The 15450-nt window shown below is 40.4% G+C and overlaps 1 protein-coding gene across 1 annotated transcript; it reads left to right on the forward strand.

Annotated features, from left to right (window-relative positions):
• The first annotated feature begins 10793 nt into the window (after positions 1-10793).
• Positions 10794-15288, forward strand: LOC128768877 (visual system homeobox 2-like). The gene is made up of 5 exons (XM_053882106.1): positions 10794-11289; positions 11724-11814; positions 12119-12242; positions 13200-13380; positions 14355-15288. The coding sequence occupies exons 1-5, from the start codon at positions 10857-10859 to the stop codon at positions 14675-14677; spliced, it is 1152 nt and encodes a 383-aa protein (XP_053738081.1). The 5' UTR covers positions 10794-10856; the 3' UTR covers positions 14678-15288.
• The last annotated feature ends 162 nt before the right edge of the window (positions 15289-15450 follow it).

A 15450-nucleotide genomic window follows, 5' to 3' on the forward strand; every position in this document is an offset into this window, starting at 1 on the left:
TCCTAAGTATGTATACATATTATCTCTAATAAAATATACATAAAAAAAGTTATTGCTATAGATGATTCAGCATTTCTATTTGAGCAGTAAATATATTAGATTTTATATGCTTTATGTTTTGTTTTGTTTTTTTAATTGGGCATTTAATATGCTCTAGAGTTTCATTTATTAAAAAAAAAAGTTTGATCAGAAGGAGAATAAATATTTACAAATGAGTCAATTGTTGAAAAGAGACAAAACTAATATTTGTTAAAGATTTAATTTAAAAAGTTAAACTGTTCACTGAATAGCTCTCGGGTGAAGGGAAACACAAAAAGGGAAATGTATAAAAAATATATATATTCATCAAAACAAAACAAATTATTAAGTATATAGTATATATAGTATATTTAATATATTTATCTGTATAACTTCATTATTAATTAATAAAGAACACAAATAACCAGAATAAAAAAGACGCCAAGATTTCGGACAACAGATTATCTCTGTCTCATCATCAGAAATTGTATATGCCTACGAACTTTATTCACCTAAAATATAGGGAATATCTGAGACTGTAATCCTCCTCTGCCACTCCTGTAAACAACAAACGTCAAGATGAAGTTGCTAACACTAAGGTGTAGTGACGTACAACCACCACTAAGAGGCAGTGTCATATTGATGGAAAAAGCATGTTAGAGAGAACGACGGCGGAAGGACGCCCTGCTGTGAACTATTAAAGAAATAAAGCCCACATGCGCGTCGTCAACGATTTTCTTACATTCAGGACTTGACAAATAATTGGGCATTTCAAATTTCAGTTTTAGTCGAGAACCCGGATATCAGGAGTGAAGCATCTCAGTGTTGCTCCTGCATTAATAAATTGTGAAAAGGAAGCAGTCATATTTTAGGTTGTTGACACGTAATGCAATTGGGCGATCCTTCAGTTAGTGTGACATTATAAACGCAGGATCATCTATTTCAGTCAGGAGTAAATGGTTATGGTTCTTTCGTAGGATTAATAAGTGAGAGCCTCAACTGAAATAAAATTAGAACCAACACATGTCGTGAGGAAAGAGGGCCCAGATTTATTCCACCAAATTCACCGTATCCTATTGCTTTCTCTCGTCTCTAGAACGACAAACCGAAGCTGTAATCCCCAAGTGTAAGAGCTGAAATCAAAGTTGAGATTTAATTAGGGAGTTTTGATTCATCTGTCCAATTGCAGCATTGTGCTGAGTAGCTGGATGTGCGGGGATGAGAGTCCCACTGGAGCATGTGAAGGGTTCTGGCACCCTGCTACGGTCTAACAGAGAGAGTGCATTGTTCTCTGACCCAAATTTCTTGACCTGGAACTGCGAGAAAAAGGTCAAAGAGAATGGGACGCAGCAACATGTCTTTACTCTGCAGCGCACCACGCAAGCCGCTCGCACTATGACATCACCCAACTGTCAAGCTACATCTTACGACAATTAAGCTGAAGTTCAAAACATGGGGAGGCACTCCTCTATAACCGGGATCTCAGTTTAGTTGGAACTAAAAAATATATTAGCAATCCAGAGCAGGATTATGGAAATACACTTGTGTTGGCATACTTAACAAGCGTCCACAACAAGGCATTAATGTCACAGCACCATTGCAAATATGTAAATTACAAGCATTAATCTACAAAGAAAAGGGAAAAAACAGCACCTGCAAACATAACAAAAAACAAGCAATAACAATTCCAGGTCCCAAATATGGACTTTGTATCTTGGCTCTGATACCTCAGAATGTGGTTTTAAAATAGAAATAAAATTTACACATTCAACACATGCTCACACACATATTTCTAAAATACAAATACTGAAAAATTATTAGTCATCCCTTTAAGAAATATTATCAGAAATAAAACAATGCTACACGATTGTAAAGAAAAAGACGAAAGTGAGCTGCTTAAACACTGGCATCATCATTATCAACGTCACAGTCAAGAGTGTGTGACTGGCTTCACTTCTGGTAATCGTGTTTGGGGGGAAGAGGAGGAAGCAGATAAATCTCATTTTCTTTTTCATCATACTAGCTCCATCTCTCACCAGGCTTTTTGATGAGACAGGGGAGCAAACGTGGGTGGAGTCTGGTGATTTACAGCCGACTGTAGAGCCGGGGCCATTAAAGCTGAGGGTCCTGCTAATGAAGAGTCGGTGCAATCACGCAGGGAGGAGAGGAGTATGTACAGAGCTCATCGATCCACTGTCATCCCTCACGCCATGTTTACAGTTTCCTCACAGGCTGACACGAAAGGACACTCGGCTTCACCTCGCGCAGTATGAATTCCAATTTTCACTGGGTTTTCAAGAGACAAATCCAGCGACCTGTTGGACACAAGCACAGAATAACAGAAGACCAAGGCCACGATTCTCTCACCACTGAGCATGTCTTTCTGAGCAAGGCGCGGGGTCGAGGTGTTGCAAAGAAGCTTGGCTACAATGTTTGTCTTGATCTAATTGTCAGTCACAAACACAGACTGATACCTGAGATGTTAAGAATATGAGCTCCTAAATTGAGGGCAACTTCGAGATTGACTCTGTTAGCATCGTTCACAACAGTGGTAGGACGCTACGCTCTGTTTCCTCCCCTGACGCCAATAGTATTAACAATAATAAAACTTGTTTCCATCGTTGCGTAATACACAACAACAGTTTAAGTGCTAACACTGCTGCAGCCAAAGACTTGAATCAAATATTTATGCATGGTTAAAAATGACCAGCACTTCACTGTACTTTCCATTTTTGCCCCTCATGTGCCCATCCCACAGCAGGACACTAGCTTTGGCTCTGTACCTCTTCCTGTCAACCACTTTTACTTTACTCATGTCAGGACAAATACACCACCCAGCCATCAAGGAGAGACTCAGACCAAAGCCTTCACCTAGGACCAATGAAGGGAAGACAAAGGAAGATAGAAGCCCACAAACACATCACCATTGTCACTCCGTTTTGGTCCCCACGGGTAATGGAGGGCAGCTGTTGCCCGATGATGCAGCGCCACATCATCAGACTGGTATCTCACGGACGAGCAGAGATGAGGGTTGTAATTAGCGCAGAGTCTTCCCATGAGGCCCCGTGAATCCTCTGGGGGTCTTGGAGACGCGTGTCCAGGAGGGGCTCTACCTGTGGCTCGAAGCTTGCATTAGAGGTGTCGACATTTAACAGGTTATCAAGACTGGAGTCCTTCAGAGAAAAATCTGAGCGACACACAGACCTGCTCCGCGCAGTCACAGAAACAGTTACGATGGTCAGCAGGTCACTGTTGACCGTTCAATTGCTCCTCAGAAAATATGCTCACCAAGGAATCTAACCCGAAATCAGAGCATCACAGTGAAATTATGCTGCAGTTTTATATGATTCTGGATTGGACAGTTTGAAATAAAATCTTGCTCCAGAAACGACATGATTCCGCTGGAGTGTAATAAGATAAAAATGGCAGTGAAGGATAATCAATGTAATATAAAAAAACCTCAGTTTATCTTGATGTTTTTTTTGCTTCTCTAACAATCGAGCAACAGAACACACCCACAGTATCTCTGTGGTATCTGTGTGTGATAGCTGGTGACTGTACCGATGACACCACGTCGCCTCGTAGCCAAAAGCCACTCTGAAGCACCAGCGAGTGTAATTGTTGTTTAATGGATTAGACATTCATCCTTCCTGTCCGAATCCCTTGGGGGCTCCATGACAGCATCGCCATGTTCACACAACTAAACACCCTCCACCACATCACACACACACACACAGATGCACCCGCAGGCCGACGCTCCTTTGACGGCACTGTTTGTGCTTAAAATTCAATTACCCATGTATTGATAGTTCTCTGGGGGGCCAAACAAGTGGACACACTGAGCTGGTGGAGGGCCGGATGATTTCCCAGGAGGCCCCAGGCTCCTCCGTGCGTCTCCTCCTGGATCTATTTCATGGTTTTACTCATCAGCAGCAGCAGCAGCAGCAGCAGATGGAGCTCAAGCAGGCGACACACACTTGTAACACACACACAGCAAGCGTTGACGAGACAATTTACATTTATACATGAGAGAATATTTTAATATGTTCACACTTATAAGAAAAATATTTATAATGTACACATTTTAAGAATATTTCCACTACCAGTTAACAAAAGAGAATTTGAAAGTTTTTTTTTTTTACGGCAAAATGAATAGGTCTTGACGGAGTTAAGAATAGAAATGGTTGTAATACAATATTACTTATCACAATTTGTTGTTACAAGTTATTTACCTGGATGATAAGGTGTGGTTAACCAATATAATTTGTAACACCAAGTGAGCTACACCTTCATGATCGCTGTTAAACATATTATTATTACATACTGACGCTTAATTATCAATATTTGTAATCCCATTATCTAACCCCAGCCCCACCCACTCCCACTTACTATACTACAAGTAGTATTCTGCTAAACAGAGGGAATGCCGACCTGACTAAGCATTTGAAAATTAGGATTTTAGCCAAAGTAGCACCTAAAAATATAGTCATAACACAAAAAGCGTGTATCATTAATTGTTCAGATGTGTCTCATGTCCAGTAAATTTCATATGGGCAAAACAGGGTGTCACACTCAGCCACACTAAGGGCAAAAATGTAGTCGGGGAGCAGACAAAATTTGTATTTAAACAGTCCATAATAATTATTCTTTAACAGGAAATTTTAGTCCAAACAGACAACATTGTCAGTCTCCATATTAATGACAGGAGTCTAGTATTAGCAAATAGCATCTCAGTGGTTTGTATTTCTTGTCCCAGACCTCTCCCCACAACAAAAGAGACAATGAATTTGTTTACAGCTACATTCATATATTTTCTTTCAATCTTCCCAGTCATTTTTGCTATTTAGTAAATTCCCAAATTCACTACTGCCAGTCGGAAGGGTGGATCTTCCCAACTCTTCCCATCTACTATCATGCATAGGAAGTAAGCTGGTTTCCAATCCGCTGTAAATGAGAATTTTTAGAAAATCATATTTATTTGAAGATCCTGCGGGATCCTGGCTAACTTTGGCCCTCAGACCTTGTGTTAGACACCCGTGCATCAAACTGACTTGCAGTTACATTGGTGGATTAGGTTTTAAGATTAGATTAGATGTGATTTATGGAAACTATACAAACGGTCACGATTTTGATGAACGTAATATTCTGATTTAATTCTACCTCTATGTGAGTTTAGGCAATTCAATTTCCCAGGGGCCACATTATGTACTGTGACTGTTGTGAGGGGCTGTCAAGACCAGAGAAAGAGGGGCAGCAGAGTATTGAATTTAATTTTGTTTAATTTCGTTCACATATCTTTTTCTTAAAGACTGTCAATATAAATCACAAATTTTGGAAGATAAAATGAATTAATGAGACGCTCATGGTAACATAACTGTAGGTAAATATTAAGATATAGATTTCAAGGATTTGTTTTTCAATATCTTTATTAGTCTTTTCAATTTGTTTTAGAGTTCACATGGACAGCATAAATACAGATAAAGGGCGGCATGAGGGTGCAAAGCCACACTCACCCCTGCTCTATAGGTAAAGTTGAACTTCATTCAACAAAATTGTTGGCATGATTTACTCAACAATTTGTAGAGGCCTGGTTACTGGAGTGAATTTTCTAATTTATTTTCAATCCAATAATTCCTAAGGATTAAAAAGAAAAAATAGTTTTTAAGGCTGAAATGTTTCATCTTCTTTATCAAGGACTCTCAAAGCAATTCATTCTCATTAGAAATCATTAGAAATGGCTGAAAATGGGGAACATCAAGAGCTCACTGACCACATTCTGGAAGTAAACAACTCAAGTGACTCCACTGGTTCTGCAGCAACCAACTTTATACTCAAACGACGGTCAGCGGAGGCAACAATTCCCAAAAAGATCCCACAACTCCATGGCGCGCGCACACGTCTCCCACATCCCAGTGTGTCAGTGTGATTGTTAAGTTGCACTCCTGATCCAAAACGAGTTTGCTAGCTGTGCTTTTCTCATGCTGCTCAGACAATGGCCTGTATATGGGAGCTGCCTGGTGGCATTGCTTAATTAGGCGAACAGTTGATTCATTCGCACTAACTGACAGCTAATTAAAGAAGTGAGGGCGCATCAGACTGACGTTCTCCTGAGCCAGAAGGTCCTGACGGCAGGGGATGTTGGACCGAGCGAATTATGAGACATTAAGCCTTTAGAGCACCACCTGCCATTCGACGTGCCCTCAGACATATGCAGCGTGTGTGTGTGTGGGTGAGTGTGTGTTTGTCTGCACTTATCCCACTATGTTGAAATGCAGCCTGTTGAGTCCATCTGCTTTAGGTTTTCATCATCTGCGGGGAAAATGAAAGTGAATTAGGCACAATAAACCAGAGTGCCTATGCAGCAGAGTGAGTCTTTGTTATTAAAACGGTGGACCACCTTTTCACTTAAACTAAGTGTTTTATTTTGTCATCATAAACCTTTACATGCCAATGCTTCCTTTACTTGGTAAAAGTGCCATTACTTAGTCCCAAAAACAGTGTAAAAGAATTCCAGTATAGTAAAATAATTTTAAATTTGCTAAATAATATAGTGTGAATAGATCATATATTTGAATAAAAAAATTTCAGAGAGCATTTGGCAAAGAACATGTTCTTGATTCTATATAAGTCCAATTCAGTGTTCAAGTGTTTTTGAGGCAGTTGAAAAGTGTTTGATAATTATTTTTAAACATGACAATATTCTGACACACAAAGAAAATATATTATCTAAATCATGACATTCTGATAAAAATAACTGCAACTGAGAAAATGTATTTTATTTGTAGGTCCTTATGAAATCAACCTGCCCATTGAGAGGATGCTTTATACCTCACAGTAGGTTAAACAAGTGCCTCCTGATGCTGTCGAGTGTCTGGTCACTCTGTACTAACGGCCATCTGAGGAGAAACAGTTGCTGCAGTGTTTCGGCCCTCGGCGTGTTGGCAGGCTCCCAGGTTTGGGACGCTGTCACATGCTGTTAACACAACTTGTCTGGAGTTTTGGGGGCCAAACATTAAAGGTCCCGAGTGAGTCAACTCAGATTTCGGCCTTTCAACGGGATGAGGACCAAGTTCCCCGCATGAGACCAGGAATAGCGCTGCCCATGTGAATCCAAAAAGACAATTAGGGGCTTATTAAGGTCTCGGAGCGCTGTGGCTCACAGGGCGTCCGCTGCGACTCTGAGCCGCAGCCATGGCTCAAAACAGTCAGGGGCATTGTCTCACCTAATTACGCTGAAACCGGGGGCCCCCTTTTTGTGTTGCCACTGCCATGCTTGTCCGATTCCCTTCTCCTGCCGGACCGCTGGTCCCTGTCCACTGTGGGAGTGTGCTAATTAGACAAGAAACGGGCCAGAGCAATTATGTCTATTCTCATTATGCAAAACTACAATGAGGAATATTGCTTTGTCGGAAGGGTTTCAGTGCGCAGGGGCCCCTGTCCCACTAAAGTATTTTCCTCATTACGCTCCACACACATCTGCACACGGAGCAGGGGAATGCGGCACACTCTGACACTGAGAGCCATGGAACTTCAGGACGCACTCACACAGAAATGGAGACCAGAGACCGGCAATAGCATGAGGTTACTGCCCTAATGAATGCTTTGTGGCCGCGGAGCAAACTGTTGAATTGCTAGTGGCACATTGTGAAGGCTCTTTGTTTCCTCACCTTAATAGGATGTTTTGATCAACGGCTGTTTGGTGACCCAGCTCTTCTTCGGCAGTGTCCAGCTCTGGGAAACGGCAATTAGCTGGATTAGAGAAGCCATTTTGGGCGCCTGGAACAAAAAACCAAGTGGATCAGACAGACATGAGCAACCAACTCTGCAAACTGAGCAGGCAGACTATGTTCGATTAAGTCTGCTATAAAATATCAGAGCGGAGTTGTCAGCAGATTTTTTGAAAACTCATTGTCACACGATTTTTTTTCATTAAAAACCAGACTAAAAAAATCCTCATCAATTTGACATGTCGGTCTTCCAGAAAACTACCATATAGCAGTCCGCTAACCAAGTACAAATAGAAAAATAAAATGGACTAACTAGGAAAACACCTATTTACTTATATGTCAGCATATATTTATTACATATTAATTATATTTTTCTGTTCCACCTTTATTCATATATTCTCAAAACATTACCTCATTTATTCCAGTGTTGAATTCTTGTCATGATATTCCAGTGAAAACATGAGTGTAATTTATGGAGGCATGCCACTGTGCCTTGTGGTGGATTACTCCAAAACCACTGAAGCAGTTTTCCTAAAACTAGGTGGAGGCCATAGGTCAAAGAAGAGCCAATTAACTTGTCTAGAGGTGTAAGGAACTGGAGCAGAGTTGCTGTCATGCTAATAACATGTTTGCTCTTCTCATAGCAAACCGATAACACCTGATGAAATTAGACATTCAATTTTTAGATCAACTTGAAACATGAAAACAATACTAATGAGAGCTTTGATACAATGCGTAAGATGACATGGCCACTGCTGCACCTCTGTTTCAGCACCTTACTTTAATTTGGTAGCTTCACAGCAAGGTGAATGGGTGAGGATGAATCATGTTTGAGGATGATTTAAGAAGTGTGGTAATTACAGACCGCAAGAATAGATTGGGATGAAGGTGCAAGTTGTGTTTTATAGTACCTTTAAACAAATACCACACTTAAAAATGAAAGCATGTCACAGACCAAGGTTTAGGTGTGCAGCCTAACTAAACTGAAAATGTGAAAACAGCAATACATGGATTGAGAAACACAGAAATCCAGTTGATTTAAAAAATAAATAAATATAATGGTGGCTGATGTTGCTGACTGTAGAGTAAATATAACAAAAATTATGCACAATTTTGACCTCTTGTGTGAGTGAGTCTGGCACCATTATTGTGAACTTAGATTGGCTAACTAAAAAAGAACATCCTTTTGATGTGCCAAATAAAAGTGTACTATTAAATCAGAATATATATATATATATATATATATATATATATATATATATATATATATATATATATATATATATATATATATATATATATATATATATATATATATATATATATATATATATATATATATATCAAAGGTACTGGGTGCTCAAGGCTTCTATTGAAGCCTTGTAATGGAATAAAGAAATGACCATTTAAGGCTGAGACGACTGTTACCTTTATAGCTGTTACATTTATGCTCTATGATTTCACACAACACAAAACGATTCCAACAAAACACAAATATCAATATATGCTTCACATTGCTGCAAAACTAAATACGAACTGTTTGTGAGTGCAAAACGAAGATAACACTTTTACGTTTATTAGCTTTTCTCTCATCCTAAAGAACACGTGATTCACATGAACAATGCAACATAGGAATACCAAAGATGGCCAACAGGTCTGCGTCAGCACGCGTGCGCACGGAGCGAACAACCGAAATGGCGCGCAGATCGGTGAACGTTGATCACTTGGCACCTCTCCTGACCCGATCGTATCTCACACCAAGACCATGGCACAATCTGTTGAGGGTGTGTCGGCTATTGAGGGCCTGACGCGGGCCACGCAGTCCCACAGGAGCCCAGGGTCTTTATTTATTCATCACCTCGGACTATCTGCGCTTCCATCCAGCGCGTCCACACACCTCCATTGTGCGTCCAGATGTCCAAAGTGTGCCACAAATTATCCCCGAACGATTGAATAATTGAATAATTGCTGATTAGAGACGTGTGCAGAAAGTGTGGATTTCTAATGTATCAAAACAAGCACCACATCTGAGCACAACGTTAACGATTCCATTCTTGTGAGTCGCAAACGCACATGCGCACTCCTTCCGTTAACATAGCTCTGGATTTTGTTGATGTGAATCCTGTGATTTGTTCACGTTCATAATAAAATATCACCAGCACATCAACAGATGTTAATTCTACACAACAACGAGTAGATAATTAGAATATGCAAATGTGAAATTCGGGACGTTGGGGACAGAACAATCGATCAGGTTGGCGATACAACTTGTTTATATTGATCGATTAATGAGTAAATTGGCTGAGCGTATACATCTGTTTTATGCAAAAACTTTATGACTCGGAATATTACGTTTTGTCATTTTAATGGGACACACATTGCAAACGGAAACTAGCCATTGATAGTAGAAACGCTTTATATTTCAAAGGATTAATCATAACCAAAGCCTGCATTTCATATTCATATAGTATAGTTTAGAAAATATTTTGTTTTAATAATAAGCCATGGTGCTAAAATAATTCACAAGCATCTACACTGAAAGAATTTCGTTGTTTGTTCTCATTAACATTTTTTCCCCAAATACGCACCATTGCAAACATGTGTGCAACTGAATTTATTATTTCCTCCTTAGGAAGAGGACAATAAAATCAGTTCAACGCGACACACTGCTCCTCTCAAGAATGATTTTAAATTATTGACTCTTGCACGTATCTTTCTTTACTTATAAAAATTGCAAATTTGATGACTAATTTTTTCCAGAATATGGAAATCTCAGAATTGATGTTCAAATCCTTCGATGACAAAATAAAAACATTTATCTTCTAGTCTAGTTTATTAAATAGTCTAATATAATTTTAACCTAAGGGTTTTAGAGCGTTTTCCTATTTATTTCCTTTTTTTTTTTATATATGCGACTTTTAACCCCTCCCTTCGAAAATCCTGGGTTAAATCGAGGTCGTTAAAATAATGAGGAGAGGAAAGTTGTGCCGTGCTGTGATTGGCTGCCGCCTGTTGCCTCCAGAATAAAACCAGCAGCAGAAACAGCAGCAGGACACACACTCGAACCGCAGCATCACTGCTTCCACCTGGACTCTCATCACTCAGATCACAATGACCGGGAAGGACGGAGTTGTACTTTCAGATGCTGAGAACAAGCAGAAATCGCAGAACACCGTCAACTTCGCGGGCTCCCAGCAGCAGCAGCAGCACCAGCCCCCACTATGGAAAGTTGCTCCCACAACGCACCGACGCACAGGTTTTGGCATCCAGGAGCTTCTGGGCCTCAACAAGGAGCCTCCATCAGCGCCGAGGAGGCCGCTGGAGGCCCTGCCGCACCGGGCACACGTGCTGGCCGCCAGGTCGGCCCTGGGCCACGGTGCTCTCGGGGTCGGCGTGGGTCTTCTCGGCCCGGAAGGGATCCACTCTTTTTACAGACAGCCCGCTTTTCTGGAGGTTCTCTCGGATGCGCAGAGCGTGCACCTGCAGCCGCTGCACAGGGCCGCGCACATGGACGCGCACATGGACACGCACTCCGCCAGCTCCGGTAAATGTTCAATATTTAATGTCAAACTTAACCGGCAAAAATGTAACCGTTTGTCCAATATCAGAGCAAAAGAGGAATATTTACGCACGGAGGCCGAAACATTTGCGCACAATAATTGTGATCTTTTGGAAGATTATATTTGATGGAGAAATTCATAAAATGTAACTAAACAAGACACATATTATATATTTGATTCACGTGCGATCTAATTCTATTTCTTCCGCGCGTATCTGTATCATAAATGCGCAACGGTCATATTCATTTTCCACATCGGATTTAATTTCCGATTTGATTTTACTTCACAAAAAATAATATTGCAACAGAAATGCCTGCATTTATTTCTTAAAATGATATCGAACCAAGCAACTGATGACTTTGATTTGAGACGATGAAGGCGACCGTTATAACATTTGTTGACTTGTTTGGGTCCTCAGATTCGGATGACACGAGCCTCTCCTCCAGTGATAAAAAATTTCCCAAATCATCCTTGAGCCAGAGCAAGAGGAGGAAGAAAAGGAGACACAGGTAAAAATAAATCAATAAATAAACCCCAAAACAACGTTCCTGATAATTACTGTTTTAAATATCGCCCTGTATTTTCGAATGTAACATTAAATATTTTTGTGTGTGTCATTTAGAAATTATACTATATAACAACATTATGATTAAAAAAGTAGGAGAAATAGAGAAAATAAAGAAAGTGCTATTGATATTTTGATGCTAGTGATATATATTTTTTATTGTTATTAATATCATTTAACTATTTCAAATATGAATGTATGTCTTTTCCCCCCCAATTTTACATTTGAATTAAATCTTCTCTCTACAGAACCATATTCACTTCCTATCAGCTGGAGGAGCTGGAGAAAGCTTTTAATGAAGCCCACTATCCAGACGTGTACGCCAGAGAGATGCTCTCCATGAAGACAGAGCTGCCAGAGGACAGAATACAGGTGTGTGTGAAAGTCTGCCATGCAATGTAATGGGACACGTTGCCGGAAATTTATGCCGCATTATGAAGAGAGTCACGTATGGAAATGCCAGGATTCTTAAAGACAAATAATTATAATTGAGGGTCCAGGTGAAGCAACAGGTTCTCATTACAATCGGCAGCCAATAGTGTAATTAGTTAATTGAGAAAATCCATCCCCTCTTTCTTGGCCCTCGGTTCGGAAATGAAATGATAACTACATAGAAATGAATTAGTGCGGGTCAATGGGCGAGCGGAGCCTCCGCCTGGCTGCTCTGAGGCTTTTAATTTCCTGTGATATTTGAGCGCCTGTCGCCTGTCAATCGGGCCGGGAAATTAACTTATTTTTCAATCAGCCTCCAAGCCCGCAGGGTCACCTTTGGGTGGAAGCACTTCACACACACACACACACACTCGGGGGCACACACACACACGCACAGACTGCCGTCAAAAGCATGATTGCTCATCTGAGGTCATCTTTTTATGAGATGGAGGTTATCATCAGATCTACCTGAATAGGTTTGCAGGATCGCTGCCATGATAGTTTTTTAATTCCATTCCAGCACACACTATCCTACACACACGCTTAAGCACGCACACAACCCATTTCCTCTCGTCTCATTCAGGCGCCGTGGCCATTTCAGGATGCTCATGTCCTCATACATATTCACAAGCTTGCTGCGACTGTGACAAGGTCTGGCCTGCTGGAAATCAATTTAGACACTTGAGGCGCCGCGAGGAGGGTGAATCACACACAAACGTGCAGGCAAACACACACACACACACAGATACGAACCAACAAAAACCAGAGGTATACAGTCTTTAGATGATAGAAATAGATAAGTTATTAGTGTCATTGGTGCTTGACACAAATCGAGAGTGATAGTTATGAGAGGAGAGGATTCGATAGACTGACTTGTTCTTTATGATGTCTCGCCAGGTTTGGTTCCAGAACCGCAGAGCCAAATGGAGGAAGCGGGAGAAATGTTGGGGCCGCAGCAGCGTGATGGCAGAGTACGGCCTCTATGGAGCCATGGTCCGCCACTCCATCCCTCTGCCCGAGTCCATCCTCAAGTCAGCCAAGGAGGGTGTCACAGACTCGTACGCACCGTGGTTGTTAGGTGAGCAGAAATTATATCAATAATGTCACCAAAAAAATTTATTAAAATGATATGATATGACTGCATCAAGGCACCTAGTACTGTATAAACACTAATGTAATATCGACATGTACATGGAATAGCAACATATACACGTACAATACATATATATAACTCTAGACAATAGAAATTTCATTTTTTAGGACCAATTCATAATGGAACTGTTGAAAATTAAACCACTTATTTACCTTAATTTAAAAATGCATAAGCTACAAATCTAATATGTTCTTAACTTCTTGCAGGGAGGGAAATAAGTCAGTTGAAAATTGGGCTGAATATGTAAAATATAATTTAGCAGTAACATAATATAGAACAATTTGATAAAACAAACCAACAGACTAACACTGCCTATTTATTACACAATATTAATATATGTATTACAATTTTTAGTCACTAACTTGAAGCTGTAGACGCCTCCTCTTATCAAAGGACATCAAACCAGTTAAACACAACAGACATTTCTTGAGAAGATTTAAAAGCACTATTTTAACATGTATGCTAGTTTTCAAAACCTACAGTATGTTGATATTATTTTATTTTTGCTGCAATTTGCTCAAAACAAGGTTTACGTGGACACGATTAAATCGATTAGCTCTAAGATCCGGGATCAACCTGTACTCAGACTCAAGCAATACAGGCAACTAATAAAGGTGTCACTTTGTCGATTAAAAAGAAGCCATCGATACTGTGATAATCCCACTTCATTACGACAGATTAGACCAAATCTCCTTTCCCGCCCAGTGTCAATTGATTTCACCAGATCTATTAGGTGGCTATAATTGAATAAGAGATCCAATCAATCTATCTGCTTTGCATTCCGGGGGTGTTTCATTGCTGCAATGTCAAGCAACCCAGTGCATGATAAACTTGGTTTTACACAGCAGTGTTCGCAGCTTGCATTTATGTCTAACATCCTCTTAATACATCTCCACCAGGTATGCACAAGAAGTCCATTGAAAGCACTCACAGTTCTCCAGAGAAACCCAGCAGCACAATGTCACCACCACATCTGCAGACGCAGGAGAGGCCAGTAGATGGAGACCAGGAGGAGGAGAAGCGGACTTGTGAAACACCATCTCCTGTGACAAAAGATGAACTGAGAGAGAACAGCATCGCTGTGCTGCGAGCAAAGGCACAGCAGCACAACGCCAAGATGCAAGGGACCATTTCAGACAGAACAAACACTCACCTCAATCATAAAGTGGAGGCGGACAACATGGACGGAACTAAATCAGGGGATGACGACAGATGCAACTGAAAACAGAGCAGAGAAAGGAAAAAGTGACACTTTGGCAAGGTGGAGACAATACATGGTTGTGTTCATTCCCACCTGCACCACTGACCGTCAGCCATTACTTACCCAACAAGCAGAGTGGTTGGTTGCTGCGGTCACATCGACCATCACCAAACACACCATCCACATTTTGAAGTAAATACATAACCAAACGTTGGTCCCACAACCTCAAGCAATTGACCAGAGCAAACCAAACACTGTTCTCTTACATGGGTTTTCTCTGGTCACTTTGATTTCAATAAGTAAAATCAGCTCAAATGACTGAGTCAGTAATGAAAAGCCTTAAAATGGCTGGAAAATAAGGTTCTCCATGTGCCATCACACAATGTTTGCTCGTGGAAACACAAATGAATTGGCAATTGCACTTTCGTCCTTTACCATATCGACTTTTCAGTTTACTTCCTGGATGTAGCAACTATTTCAACAAACTCAATTAACTGAAGGTGAGGATGACACTGTGATTCTTCCTGCTATTTGTGTTGTACATAATTTAAATAATTAGTTGATATCATGTACAGCCAACTCTGTGTTTGTCTTTGTATAAATGTCAAGGTAGCGCAATTAAAAATTGAATATATTTAACCAAGCGTTGTCACTTTCTGAAAAAAAAACATGATGGATGGAAGCACATAATGGAAATATTTTTGACCCAAAAATACAAAAATGAATGGAAATAGAGTATAACTGTCAACAAAATTACAGTTACCACAGTTAATGTCCTTCATGAAGAGACTCAA

The sequence above is a fragment of the Synchiropus splendidus genome, chromosome 12, assembly GCF_027744825.2.
Source record: "Synchiropus splendidus isolate RoL2022-P1 chromosome 12, RoL_Sspl_1.0, whole genome shotgun sequence".
Taxonomy (NCBI): domain Eukaryota; kingdom Metazoa; phylum Chordata; class Actinopteri; order Syngnathiformes; family Callionymidae; genus Synchiropus; species Synchiropus splendidus.

Bases quoted from the DNA above. Each gene is read 5' to 3' on its own strand.
- LOC128768877 (XM_053882106.1), top strand. From the start codon at position 10,857: ATGACCGGGAAGGACGGAGTTGTACTTTCAGATGCTGAGAACAAGCAG. The intron at 11,290-11,723 runs GTAAATGTTCAA...TTGGGTCCTCAG, and splicing joins CACGCACTCCGCCAGCTCCG to ATTCGGATGACACGAGCCTC. The intron at 12,243-13,199 runs GTGTGTGTGAAA...ATGTCTCGCCAG, and splicing joins TGCCAGAGGACAGAATACAG to GTTTGGTTCCAGAACCGCAG.